Source organism: Ochotona princeps, chromosome 19 (assembly GCF_030435755.1).
Source record: "Ochotona princeps isolate mOchPri1 chromosome 19, mOchPri1.hap1, whole genome shotgun sequence".
In the NCBI taxonomy this organism is placed as follows: Eukaryota; Metazoa; Chordata; class Mammalia; order Lagomorpha; family Ochotonidae; genus Ochotona; species Ochotona princeps.
This window is the reverse complement of record NC_080850.1, coordinates 24879306-24892639: the sequence shown is the minus strand read 5'-3', so window position 1 is coordinate 24892639 and position 13334 is coordinate 24879306. Positions and strand designations below refer to the sequence as shown.

Sequence of the window (13334 nt, the reverse complement as noted above, 5' to 3'; positions counted from 1 at the left end):
ACCAAAAGTTACACATAATCAGACCATGTTCGGCTTTCTATCCACCTCATACTAGGTGCTCAGTTGGCACTCTGAATTAAATCATGTAAGAAAAAGTGAGGTTACATGGTTAGTTCTTGGGAGAATGCATGGAATCTATGGATCCCTTTGGTTAAGATACAGCTGTAAATACAGTCCACAACTCTCCAGTGACTGGGTTCTAGCATCTAAACTACTTTTCTTCTGTTCTAGGACAAATGACGCGAGGATTGAGGAAAACCACATGGGGAGAAGTCTGCCCGGGTTCTGCATCACCTCCCTCCACCATGTGTTTATACAGAAGCCTGTCTTAATCACCGTAGGAAGCAATGCAGTACTGTTGGGAATGGACTCACGGATTCTTAGCTTTCTCCATCTCTTTCCTCCCAGACTCTGATCTGAGGTTACACAGATGTCTCTACCCAGTCTTTGCTGTGACAGTCTCCTCCTCATCACAATGCTGTCTGTCCAACTGCCTGTTCAATAAAAGTAAACTCAGCAGAACACCCTTTCTGGGAATTTTTTGATTACTGCTTAGGTAATACGAAAGCCTTGTTACACACGTTGAGTAAGCTCCACCTTTTGCCTTGGTAAGATCATGGTGGACAGAGGACATTCACTTTTTTTTTTCACATTTAATTTACTGTCCTGATTGGCAAAGTGTCTAGGAGAGATGGGGAAATGGGGACTCAGGGCAGCCAGGAGCTGGAGGAAGCTAAACCAGCTGAGAGGAAGCCTCTGCTTAGCTGTCAATTACCATACCACTGCCCCTATTCTGTTCTTCTCTGCATTGATGGCGTAAGTGTCTTTGTTAGGTAGGTCCTATGCAGTGATGCAAAAGGCAGCAGTGTCTTCCGTCTGTTCATATTGCCTCTTGACAATTTTCTGTTTTAGTGCCTTGTACCCAGAGTCTGGTAAAGATTAGCCAAATGAGTAACCAACATTTGTAAGCCTCTCAGAAAGGCACTCCGCAGTAGACAGGTATTGCAAACCATATACACAATTTAAATTTTCTAGCAACTACCAACGTGTCTAGAATTTTAATGTATTTTATGTAATTTAATGTATCTAAGCTAACAATGTAGTCAATATAAACCTTTCTATTTACTAAACATTTGATATTGGTATTTATCCAACACTTTCAGTACATCTCACCTTGGACCGGTCATATTTAAGTATTCAAAAGCTGCCTGTGGATAGGTTATGTTAGACAGCTCAACTCTGCCTTGAGAAAACACGTGGAGAGTGCACCTCGGTCTAAGGCATTCTCTCCACTGCAGAAGACCTGCTTAGAGTTGGGAAGCTAACTTGGTATTTTTCCTTCTGTCTTTCTAAAATAAGTCTTCATTAGGCTAATTATAGTAGGAATTTATTTATCTTTTTCCTTTGTAACTGAATGAAAATCAATTTTGATGCTGTATTTGTTCTATGTTATTGTTAAGAAAAAAGATTGTAGATCATGTTTTCAAGCTTGAGAAATATAGTCATTTTGGGAAACCGAATAAATAATGTTCAACTTTTTCTCTACAATTTTAGCATGTGAGATGCATTTTCCTAGTCCATGGTGAATAAGATTGTTATCTTCCCCCTCCTGTACATTACTGAAAAATCCAGGAAATAGTTTCATCAGTAAGATTTATGATTTTTAGGTTATGTAAATATCAGCTTAACATTTGCATTGAGAGCTAAACAAGACATTTTGCATTTTTCAGTAACATTATATAATACCTACAAAACATTTTTATCCCACCCTTATGACGTACCCAATTCTTGAAAACCACTCTGTATGCCAGGGGACGAGGAGGCTGAGGGGCCGAGTGGGGTGCACACTGCTGTGGTCTAGAGAGGGAGGAGATGCAGGGATAGAGATAGGCCCAGAGATTTCAGGAGTGTGAACCAGGAGTGAGTGGTACCTAAACCTGCAATGAGCTGGGCATCTGGGTAAATAAAACCGCAGATGAAATGAGGCTCCAGGGTAGGTGGTCAGAGTGTAAATGTGTAGAACATTTTACTTAGTATTTTTGAAAAAGCTGCAAGTTGGCTTCATTTTAGATAACCTAACTATATAAGTCAAATTTGTCACAACAAAATGGCTACACTTCGATGGAATAGAACTCTTCAAGTTCCTTCTTACGCCCTGACAGGAGACATATTAAAGCCAGAACCATCTCACTGAAGCCTCAGAGCCCAGCCCCACAATCCCAAACCATGAAGTGACGTGTGATTATGAGTTAGAACTAAGCAAAGCGATTTGGTTCAGCTATCTCTTGCTGGCCAGAACCACACACATGATGCATTTCTCTGCAAAGAGGCTCCATTCTCAGAATGGGGATCTTCAGAGAAATCCCACTTCCTAGCTCCTGAATTTCCTATATAAGGGACTTTCCTAAAGCCTTCGTCTCTCTCAAGGGTTCAAGACTCCCCAGAAGATGACTCGTCTAGACCACGGAATGGCATCCTTTTTCTGGAAAGAGCCATATAGCAAATATTTTAGGCTTTGTGGAAGACAGCATCTCTTTCACAAGTATTCAGTTTTGTCATTTTGTAAACAAATGCAATAAATGAGTTTATATTATGTAGATAAACCTAACTCCAATTATACAAATTGAGCACATGTAATCCATAATCTGAAATTCTAAATTCTCCAAAATCTGTTATTTTTTAGCATCACTGTGACACCACAAGTGGAAAATTCAACACCACAAAACTTCATTTCATTCACAAAGCTACTAAAAACACTGCAAAAAGGTTCGACACTTAGCCTATTGATTAAGACGCCTGTAATTCACATTGGAATACCTGGGGTTCACTGTTGGCTCTGATCTCTGACTCAAGATCTTTGCTGGTGCAGACCCTGTGAGATGGCGGTGATAGTTTAAGTAATTATATAATTGCCATCCCCATTACAGACCCAAACTGAGTTCTAAGTTCCAGGTCTCTGCTTGGCCTCATTGCTAGGTTCATTTGGTGACTAAATCAGCAGATGAGAACTCTGTTTATCTGCCTTATAAATAGAAAACAGAAAAAAATATTTTATGAAACTACCTTCAGGTTATGTATATATCACATGTAAATAAATTTCACATTATGCTTGGGTCCTAAACCAAGATATCTTTATATATATATATGTATGTATGTATGTGTATATATATATATATATATATATACACACACACATATTCCAAAATCTGAAAATACATGAAATTCAAAACACTCTGGTCTCAAACATTTTGGATAAATGGTATTCAACTTATATTTTCAACAGTAGGTTATGTGCCAGATTTGAGCTGTGTTCCTCAAGTTTCCCTGATCTAGACCAACTGATTACTGAGCAAGCGCCTCCTCATTGTCCTTCTGTGTTACTGGACTCTTCCTTCTCTACCCCTCAAGCCCCCACACACATTTCTTATTCTATCCTAATAGTACTGATAAAGGTAAATAATAACAATATAATAATAAAAAAGAAAAACTTGATGAATGCTTACGTTTTTGCAATGGCAAAAAGCACAGGGCAAGATTTAAAAGGTGCATTCAGTCCTGCCTATTGCATCATGTACTGAACTATGTACTCTCAAAATTCTGACGTTGAAACGCTCACTCACAATGTGACTATGTTTGGAAAAGGAAGTATTAGGGAAGTAATGAGGGCTAAATGAAGCGATGAGAGTGAGGCCCTAGTCTCACAGGAATGGCACTACCATGAGGAACGAATAAGGGACACAAGAGGTCTTGGAGTGCACAGAGAGGAAAGGTCTTGGGAGAACACCATGAGGAGACAGTGGTCAGCTACAAGCCAGAAAGACAGACCTAGCCAGAAGTTAGCCAGGGATGACATGTGGATCAAATAGAAGAAAATAAATTTCTGCTGTGTAAATCACCCTCTGGTGGATACCTTTGGTATGACAACCCATCTAATACATGGTGCTCTTAATGCTTTCGATGGCTTTGAACAAGAACACTCATGTGTTACATATTAGGTCATCAATGAGCCCTCACATAATACTCTCTGGACCAATGATGGCTGATATAACATCCAGTTCTTTATTGTTTTAAGATTTACTTATTTATTTATATTGGAAACTCAAATATACAGAGAAGAGGAGAGACAGAGATCTTCCATATGCTGATTCACTCCCCAAGTGGCTGCAATAGCCGGAGCCTAGCCAATCCAAAACAAGGAGCCTGAAGCTCCCCCCAGGTCTCCCATGTGGGTACAGGGTCCCAAAGCTTTAGGCCGTCCTCCACTGCTTTCCCAAGCCACAAGCAGGGAGCTGGATGGAAAGCAGGGTGACTGGGACACAACCTGGTGCCCACATGAGCTCCCAGCACATGCAAGGCAATGACTTTAGCTACTAGGCTACCACAATGGGCCCAAGACATCCAGTTCTTTCCCTGATATCACCCTGGCACACTAGTTCCTTTTTTATTTCAGTACCGAAATTAAACTTCTCCCTAAACAATATGACTAATTCATTTATATTTGAAGAATAAGCAGAAAGACAATGCCCAGCAGCATAGATTTCTGATACTATGCTTTGTATGATTTCCTGATTTCCAGCTCACTGGCTTAGCCTGCCTGCGTCAGGCATTTGAGGAGTGAACTGGTTGATGGAAGATCTCTTGCCTTTTTGATTAAGAAATTTTAAAACGATTCTGTCCTGTTGTATAGTAGGAGGACTTTAGGTAATATGCTATATATATTTTTCAAACATATAGAAGAGATTTAAAATATTTTTACCATAAATGAAGAACATACGAGGACCTAATTTTGATTTCAGCATGGCTGCCTCACAGTCAGGAGGGCCAGGAGATAAGCTGCAGCTTCATTGACCACCTACTCTTAAGAGAGATACCAAATCTCTACTGTCACCTCCTTCCCTTTAGAAACAGTTCACAAAGTTCATCCCAGACATGGGAGGTTGGTCCCATCTTGAATATTTGTTAAAAGATTTATTGGACCCAGTGCCACAGCCTAGTGGCTAAAGTCTTCACCTTGCACACACCAGGATCCCATAGGGACACCGAGTTGTGTTCCAGCTACTCTTATTCCTATCCAGCTCCCTGCTTGTGACCTGGGAAAGCAGTGGGGGATGGCCCAAAGCCCTGGGACCCTGCACCCACACCAGAGACTTGTAAGAAGCTCCTGGTTCCTGGATCCTGGCATCGGATCAGCTCATCTCCAGCCATTGCGGCCACTCAGGGAATGAACCAGTAAATGGAAGATCTTTGTTTCTCCTTTTCTCTGTAAGTCTGACTTCACGATAAAAATGAATCTTTTAAAAACTTACTAATTATTTGAAAGGTGAAGTGACTGGTGTGGGTCACTGTTTCACTCCCCAGGTGACTGCCCACAGTCGTACAGTATGACCCATTATTGTCAGGTTCGTTCTTCCCACGCTCCTAGTGGAGACCACAGAATGTCACAGACTCTGTGCCAGCGTTCACAGGCGGAACCAGTGGCCAGGGGTTCCCCTGGACAAAAAGCTCAAGCCATGGAGCCTGGAAGCATCATTTCCAGAGCTGTTTCCCATCTGCACGCTCCTACCCCTAAGTTAAGAGGGGCATTTCTGATCTGCCAGCACCTGAGGATAGCTCCCTGTATTCATACTTCTCCTTCCTTTTTTTGTTTCTTCCAAAGATGTATTTGAAAGGCACTACAACGGACAGAGAGGAAGAGAAACATCTCTCCCAATCATAGGTTCATTCCCCCAAATGGCTGCAGTAGCTGTGGGTGGACCTGGCCAAAGCCACCCTGTTCCCCATACGGAGAAGGGGTACAAAGGCTTGGGCCATCAGTGCCGCCTTCCCAGGTGAATATGTAGGGTGGCACTGGGAGAGAAGCAGAATAGCAAAACTCAAAGTGGCACTCCAGTATGGGTTGCCAAAGTTGCAATCAGCAGTTCAGCCCACTGTGCCACCGAGAGAGAGAGAGAGAAAGAGAGAGAGAAAACAGGGAAAGCCAGAATTTCAGGAAGAAATTCTTATCAGTATCTTTCAGGCTCAGAACTGTAAAGACTTGGGGTATTTAAAAAATGAAGTAAAAATGATAAATCAGCTGATGCAAATAAAATGTGCTTATTCCATCATTTTAATAATTCATGATTGTTATTAAAGATAGTAATTAAAATTCAGATACCATAAAATTCAGATAGCTTATACATAAGCCATATAAATTCATGTTTTATATGACATATTAGAGAGAAAGATGTAATAGCACATTTCTCAATGCAAAGAACCTGGGAACAATTTAGACTACAAAAATTAAGTCAAAACATGTAATATGCGTGTCTGTCATTATATATATTTAAAATTTTAAAAACTAGAATGTCATTCCTATTCTAGCCTTCTTTCACTTGTTCCATCTATTTTCATTCTGACCCAAATTACTCGTTATTATAGTAGAAATATGTATTCTTTTCTACTGTGGCATTTCCGCACATCCTCTCGCTTGGATTACCTGCCAAGGAATGTCTCCCAGTGATCCCCCACGTCGTCCCCTGCTGAGATCTGACCTTCACTTCAACTGAATGATAGGCCTCTCAGGGGCTGTTCCGCCCAGTACATGATGCTTCAGAGCTTTCCTCCTCTACCCCGTCTCCTGCAGCTCCTTAAAGCCAAGGTACCACCCACTAAAAGAAAAGGAAGGTTACATTTCTTTCTCAGGTGGGTCACTCGAGAGCAGGGGATTGGTCTGCCAGCCCACTTGTATGTGCTTTGGACCTCTGGCTTCCATGGCTTATTCCATTCCTGGAATAATCCATGTGAAATATGAGGAAAAGATGGGGTGGAATGTTTGCAAAAAAAAAATAAATAAATAAAAAAACATGTCGATCCAGGTTGTTCCAGGGGCAGCAGTTCTGGATTTTGTACCAAGAGCGGGCCGTCGTGCTGGGGAGTGCAGTCTTTGGAGACAGAGTGATGTCGCTAGTAGCTCAAGTCACATCCTAGCATATTGGCAAAAAGTTTATGTAAATTACCTGTGAGTATCTACTGCAGAGTAAAGGCCAAGGCCACATGTGTAAGACTGAGAATAAGATTGGGTCCTTGGCCGGGCCCAGCCAACGTACACTCAACATACCACTCGCTGAGTTGCCACTGCTGAGGACAGATCTGATCAGCAACCTCTCCATGTATGTGTCTGGTTTTAGACAGCTTTGGGGACCCCAAGAGACAGCACAGAATATATATTCTCCCCATGCACCCTCTCAGAATTACCAGGGAGTCTAACAACTAAACTAAAATATAAATAAAATAAAAATACAAGCGAGTCAAACAACTAAAGTCAGGAGATCTTATGCACAGCCAAGCATGTCTGAGACATTAAATACCTTTTCTTAAACTGAAGAGATATATTCTTCTGTCACGAACAAGTACGGTTTCCTCTACTGAGATCCTCCTGTTGTCTAGAAACTTCTAGTAGTCCCATTTTTTTTAATAATTAGGTGAAGTTTTACTTCAAGTATTGCTGTTCCAAGATACCTAAAATACTTCTAAACTACAATAATGCAATTACATATGTATGGGTGTATTAAAAAAATGAATGGAAAATGCTCTTTATGAAAACACTGTAAGTGCATTCCATTAGTTTTGTTCCAAAATGAGCTTTTTAATTCCATTATTCTATACCCTGGAAGCCTAACGTCTGATTCACTTCTGTTTTCTGAGCATTCACAGATCAGTCATTTTTATCTACATTTTAATCTTTCAGGTGGTTAGTCAAAGCTTAGCCACTCCCATGATCCTTTCCCCCTGGGGAACGGTATGCTAAGCTTTCCACATGCCGTGTACAGAGGATGCTACAGGCACACTGACAGTGACTGTCCATGTCAACACGGGCCTGCTGAGCTCTCTTCGGTGACTGAATTAGAAGGAAACACCCTGAGACAACATCTCCGAGCATCGTTCCAGGAGCACACCAGGAAAATGGCCCAATGCTTCTCACTACTCTCCTTGCTGTTGCTCTTTATCCTGACACGTTGGGTGTTAACTTCTGGTAAGTCGTTCGGCTAGCGCTGGCAGGCACGGGCAGCTCATTTGTGGGACTTGACATTACAGTCTGAAACAGGGTGCTCTGAATTTCTTTGAAAATATTTCTGATAATGTTAACACATTGACATAAATTGGAGAGAAAAAAAGACTGTAGACCAAAAAATCCTGGGCCAGTGAGCAGTGGCCTTAGTTCTTCCACCTGGTGCGTACAGAAGGAACTCTTCCTGGAGGCAAGGGGCTTGGGCAATGCAGTAATGCAAACCCCACTGCCAATATGCCCAATCAGGGCGTATCTTGAAATTTTTTAACTTTTGAAAATGCTTGCCATGTATTAGAGCATAATGATTTCATTATGGTTTAGGGTGCCTCTTAAAAAAAGTCATCTTGGCTTTTCACATGTCTACCTAGAATTTCTGAGTTTTACCCTACACAATCTTTTCCCTCTTTATGGAATATAGGGGATGGAGCCAAAAGATCACAAAGTTCTGTGATTTCTTCCATGTATTGACTTAATAACTGACAATCCACTAGAGCCCAGGCTAGTTAGTGTCAGTAAAAACTACGTAGTACATGAACTGGCAACCTTTACAAATACAATTATATATATAAAATATATCACAATTGTTACTCCACATTTTATAAAATAAATAAATGTATGAGTGGAATATTTCCAATGGTTAATACTTCCTAGGAACTGCCTTAGAACATTCTCATCCTGTGAATGGATTAAGCTGCGATTGATCAGACTATTTTATAGTAATCTTCACGTATTTTCTAGTTTCAGCACGTCGACACTGGTGGCCACCACACGGACCTGTTAAGGTAATCTTCCTGTAGATTTTTCAAGTCCAAGATTCTTTTTTTTCCCTTTTCTGTATAAATTTTAACGTTTCACTTTGAATTAGTTTTTAATAAGTTCAATTTGATTTGTAGATAAAATTCTAAGAGCGTAATGATATTCCTGCCTTCCTTTCCTTGTTGCCTTCCTGTCTTTTCTTGTTTTAGTTTTTGAGATAATGTATCTTACACCTACAGTCCAGTAAAAGTACTGATGCCTAACCAAATAAGCTTAGCAAGTAAAAAGCAAAAGGATCCTTGTTTAAGGAAATATAGACAATGGTTATGAACAATAATTGATTATGGGTGAAATGATCATTTTACCCATAAATGATATAAGGCAAGGTGGAGAAACTGAGAAGGTTCAGGTCCCATAGAACCTTTTAACTCACAATCAGATTGTTTTTAAATGTGTACTGAAGTTGTTTTAATAAATCAGGAGAAAATTATTTAATTGTTATTTATCTGTGAACAGAGACAATGGTAATAGAGAACATGGAAAGGTTCATTGAATCATTATCAAATTAGATGGTGGCCTGGCCATGACAATGGTGTTAAATAAATAAATAAAGGAAGAATAAACAGGAGTTTCTAAGTTCAAACAATACCTCCTTTCCTCCAAATACAAACCCCAAACTTTGCCCACTGTGTATCTGGGGCATTTTATCTGTGCCAATCTCAGGACGCTTACAGAGCCACTGAAACCTGCTTTAATCTCCAGGCAGTTCCAGCTTCGTGTTGTTACGGGGTGTGTGCGAGATCACACCAAGCTTGGTGATAACAGAGCCCAGTAGAAATAGCAAATCACAAGTCCATATAGCAATCCAACCAATCATAACCCCAAGAGGAGCAAATGGTCATTATCCTCAAGTCCATCCATTAAACTGAAGACCCATATCCCAGTTTCCCCAAAAATATAAGTTATCCTAAGAGACATGCAATGAATAATCTGGACACACTTACAAAGCTGCAGACATTCACCCCTCCCCGGCCTCTCTGCCCACATTCCATTACTGCTAGGCCTCATTTCTCCTGCAACTCCCAACAGCAAGCACACAAACCAGAAATGCAAAGCATCTTAGCATTGCTACCTTCATTGTCCCACCTAAGCAGTACACAGAGGGTGAGGAATACAGACACACAGGGGCCATGCTCAGGGGAAGCCTGTCCTCAGAGGTACTGGGGAGGCCAAGAGTCAGGGTGACAGAGCAATGGGAGAAATAGGACCAAGAGCCAGCCCTCCTACCATGAGCCTGTATAGGGGCTTGTGAGGGGAGTGGTTACACAACAATGCAATACTGCCCCCCCTCTTGGGTGATAGGTGAGAGTCACAGGTGGGCAGGAGGGAACACCTAAGGTGGTGGTGGAGGAGAGTGGGCGAGGGCTTCCTAAGGATGGAATTAATATTCCATTGCTCTTAGGTCCCACCTTCAGGACAGAAGGTGGGAGACACAGCCACATTCCATTTGCCCACTGTCAAGGGGTGCTGGCTATCAATGGCTGCACCCCATAACAATGTAATCGATGACATCAGCAGGGTCCAGGAGTTCTTCATTCTTGAATTGGGTTCCAGCTCCTGATGAGACCCGTACTGTCTTTTTGTCATCAGTTTTCCCTTAAAAAGCAGGGAATTGCTTTAAATGATCTCCATTTGACAATTTCAAGATAGAAAATGGCTTTGGGTTTGGGGAATGCATAAGTTGTGATAGTTTCAAATATGTGTATTTCAGGGAAGTATGGTTTGGTTATTGAATTTTAAATTCCTTAGCCAATTTGCTATCACAAATGTCTAACAATATTTCTGGAATGAGCTGGCATTTTACAAAAGAACAAATTCAAATGATTAATAAACATATGAAAAAGTGATCAGGCTCCTCAGCTATTATGGAAATACAAATAAAAACCACACTGATGTTCTGCCTAATTCCAGTGAGAATGGTCTGTGTTCAGAAAACTGTTAACAACACCTACTGGCACGGGTGTGGGGAAACAGCTACACTGCCCCACTGTTGGTGAAAGGGCAGAGTGAGCCTCTATGGAAGTCAGCATGGAAAGTACTCAAACAACTGAAAATCGATTTACTGTGTAACCAGCTATCCCACTTCTGGGAACACATCCAAAGGAAGTGAAACCTGTCTATAAGACAATGACATGCTTCCTTATATTTATAGCAGCATAATCCACAATAGCCAAGACATAGAAACAATCAAGATGCCCATCAAAAGAGGACTGGTTAAGGAAACCATGGTACATCTACTCCATGGAATACTACTCAGCTATTACAGAGAATGAAATCTACCAACTACAACAAAATGATCTCAACTGGAGACTTATGCTTAGTGAGATATGACAGTTACAAAAGGACAAATGAGATATGTTCTCTTGTGATATAAGGCAACCTTCATCCAAAATGCAAAACAAATACATAATAGTAAACAAATACATACATATATTCTCATAGATAAATTGCATAATGGAGACAGAATGCTGGTAAGTAAAGACACATTGCAGTATGCATCTCTACTCCCAAATAAAAGGAGAACCCCCAAGGAAATTTAAATATACCTTGACAATTTGATACTAGATTTTCTCCCATTGTCTATACCTAAATTGCCATGATACACTTAAAGAGCAGAATGTTAAACTTATAACTGTTATGAAAGGACAATGGTACTGTGATGATAATGGGAGAAGTGGTAGGAGGGTAAGACAGGGAGGAAGGAAGGGAAACGAGAGGGGGGAAATCCCTATACCTACAACACTGAAACATGGAAAATATAACAATCAAAAAATAAAAGTCAATAGTAAAAAAAAAAAAAAAAAGAGTATTTCCAGGTCTGACATTCCAAGCAAGCATAAAAGAGATGGAGAATTTAAATTTCCCAGAAAAAAAAAATCTATGATTTGTTCTGTGTTCCAATGTTACACTCAAGCTTTTTCTCGATTACTGAAGAAGCCCTGGCCACAAAGGCCAAGCGCTGTTATCATATGGGAGTTTGTGGGTTCCAATTCCATTGCTTTGGAGAGGTACAGATATGAGAGATTTTATAATGTGAGTATGTTCTTCAACTCTGTTCTCTGAGTGTGGTTTTCTTTTCAACTAACTTTTAGGTGAAATGTCCGTATCAGAAAGTAGACTTGAGTTGGTTCAAGGCAACAGTGAACCCCTGCCCTGGCTTGCAACAACCCATCTGTGGAACTAATTTTGTGACCTATGAAAATCCATGCATCTTGTGTGTTGAGAGCTTGTGAGTAGTAGCTGGGGAGTAGAAGTAACTGTAAGCCTGTCTATAACAATTGTGATCCACCCCTCTTATCAAGTACATCAGCTTCAAGGCCAGTAATCTGCTTTGCTACGCACAGATTACAATCGGGTCCACACAGAAGGCCGCATGGCAATGGAAAGGCCACCGGAGAAGGTAGCAGGCTCATCACAGCACGGTGTTCTTTGGGTCTGGTGTTCTCTCTAAGCTTCACATTTTCATATGCCCGCTGATGGATTTCTACTTGGAGATCTCACATAGCCCCTCAAAATCCCAAACACTCTGATTTGAAGACCAAATGTGGTTTTACATTCCTTTAGATGTTTTCTCTCTAGTAAGTGACTGAAATTCTGAGCCAAGATTAGGTGACTGCAAAGTTTGGGTTCTCGAGGTAAGAGTTCATGTTGGCTAATTTCACATGACATGAAATTAGTGATTAGACTCTGAAATACACAATATAACCATTTCACCTTTGGTCACTGTACGAACCCATGCATTTTATATGGAGGAAACACTTCCCATGGTACCAGATTGCTACCACTTTCTAATTTTGTGCAAGGACCAATGAAAGGATTGTGATATCTATAGGATTTTCACTAGTGAGCAATTTAGCCCAAGTGTAAGAGTATTAAGAAAGTACCTGAGCACTGATATGCCTCAAACATCAGAACTCAAGCCAAATCAAAAACAACTGTTGTTTTTACAGTAGGCCTTGATATTTTTGGTAGTATTTTGGAACAGTGGCAAGATAACTGGATAGGGAATAGAGTAATCCTGTTTCTTTGTTTAGTCATTTATGCACCTGTATCTTGGTTTTCTCAAATGTAAAGTTAAGGTGGCAGCTAGGCTACTTTGAGATAATTTTGTTGCTCTGATCTTGACATCCCTTAATGAAATATTTACCTCTTCATTTAGGAAATCTAACGGAAGGATTAAGTTCTACCATGATGGAAGATGCTAGCTGAGTGGACTTGGATATGGAGGAAGAAACTTTCATTTTTCTCCTCCATTAAAACCTCCTCTTGTGCCTGATTCCTCCTTGATTCTGCCTTGATCTTCTTGGTGACAGAACTGCCTCACTCATCTTAGCTGATAGTTTAAGGTTCACTCCATGGACCTTTCCCTTCACTCACTGAATGCCTTCCTGTCATCACTAAGAATAAACTTCCCTGAAAGCTTGGTTTTGTTTGGCTCTCAGATCTGTGTCCAAAATCTCAGAACTAGAGT

General features: G+C 40.7%; 2 protein-coding genes across 3 annotated transcripts in view; both read left to right on the top strand.

Moving 5' to 3' along the window:
• Window positions 1–347, top strand: part of SPINK5 (serine peptidase inhibitor Kazal type 5) — a 68845-nt gene extending 68498 nt beyond the window's left edge. For both annotated transcript variants that reach the window (XM_058677456.1, XM_058677455.1), the window contains one exon: window positions 232–347. In XM_058677456.1, the coding sequence (XP_058533439.1) occupies window positions 232–240 (9 nt within the window). In that variant the 3' untranslated portion in view covers window positions 241–347. The remainder of the gene's footprint in view (window positions 1–231) is intronic.
• A 7594-nt stretch (window positions 348–7941) lies between these two features.
• Window positions 7942–13068, top strand: SPINK14 (serine peptidase inhibitor Kazal type 14 (putative)). Its single transcript, XM_004587564.2, has 4 exons — window positions 7942–8011; window positions 8786–8829; window positions 11956–12092; window positions 13023–13068. Exons 1-4 carry the CDS (start codon window positions 7942–7944, stop codon window positions 13066–13068), a joined length of 297 nt encoding a protein of 98 aa, XP_004587621.1.
• The last annotated feature ends 266 nt before the right edge of the window (window positions 13069–13334 follow it).

Bases quoted from the DNA above. Each gene is read 5' to 3' on its own strand.
- SPINK14 (XM_004587564.2), top strand. From the start codon at position 7,942: ATGGCCCAATGCTTCTCACTACTCTCCTTGCTGTTGCTCTTTATCCTG. The intron at 8,012-8,785 runs GTAAGTCGTTCG...CGTATTTTCTAG, and splicing joins ACGTTGGGTGTTAACTTCTG to TTTCAGCACGTCGACACTGG. The intron at 12,093-13,022 runs GTGAGTAGTAGC...CTCTTCATTTAG, and splicing joins ATCTTGTGTGTTGAGAGCTT to GAAATCTAACGGAAGGATTA.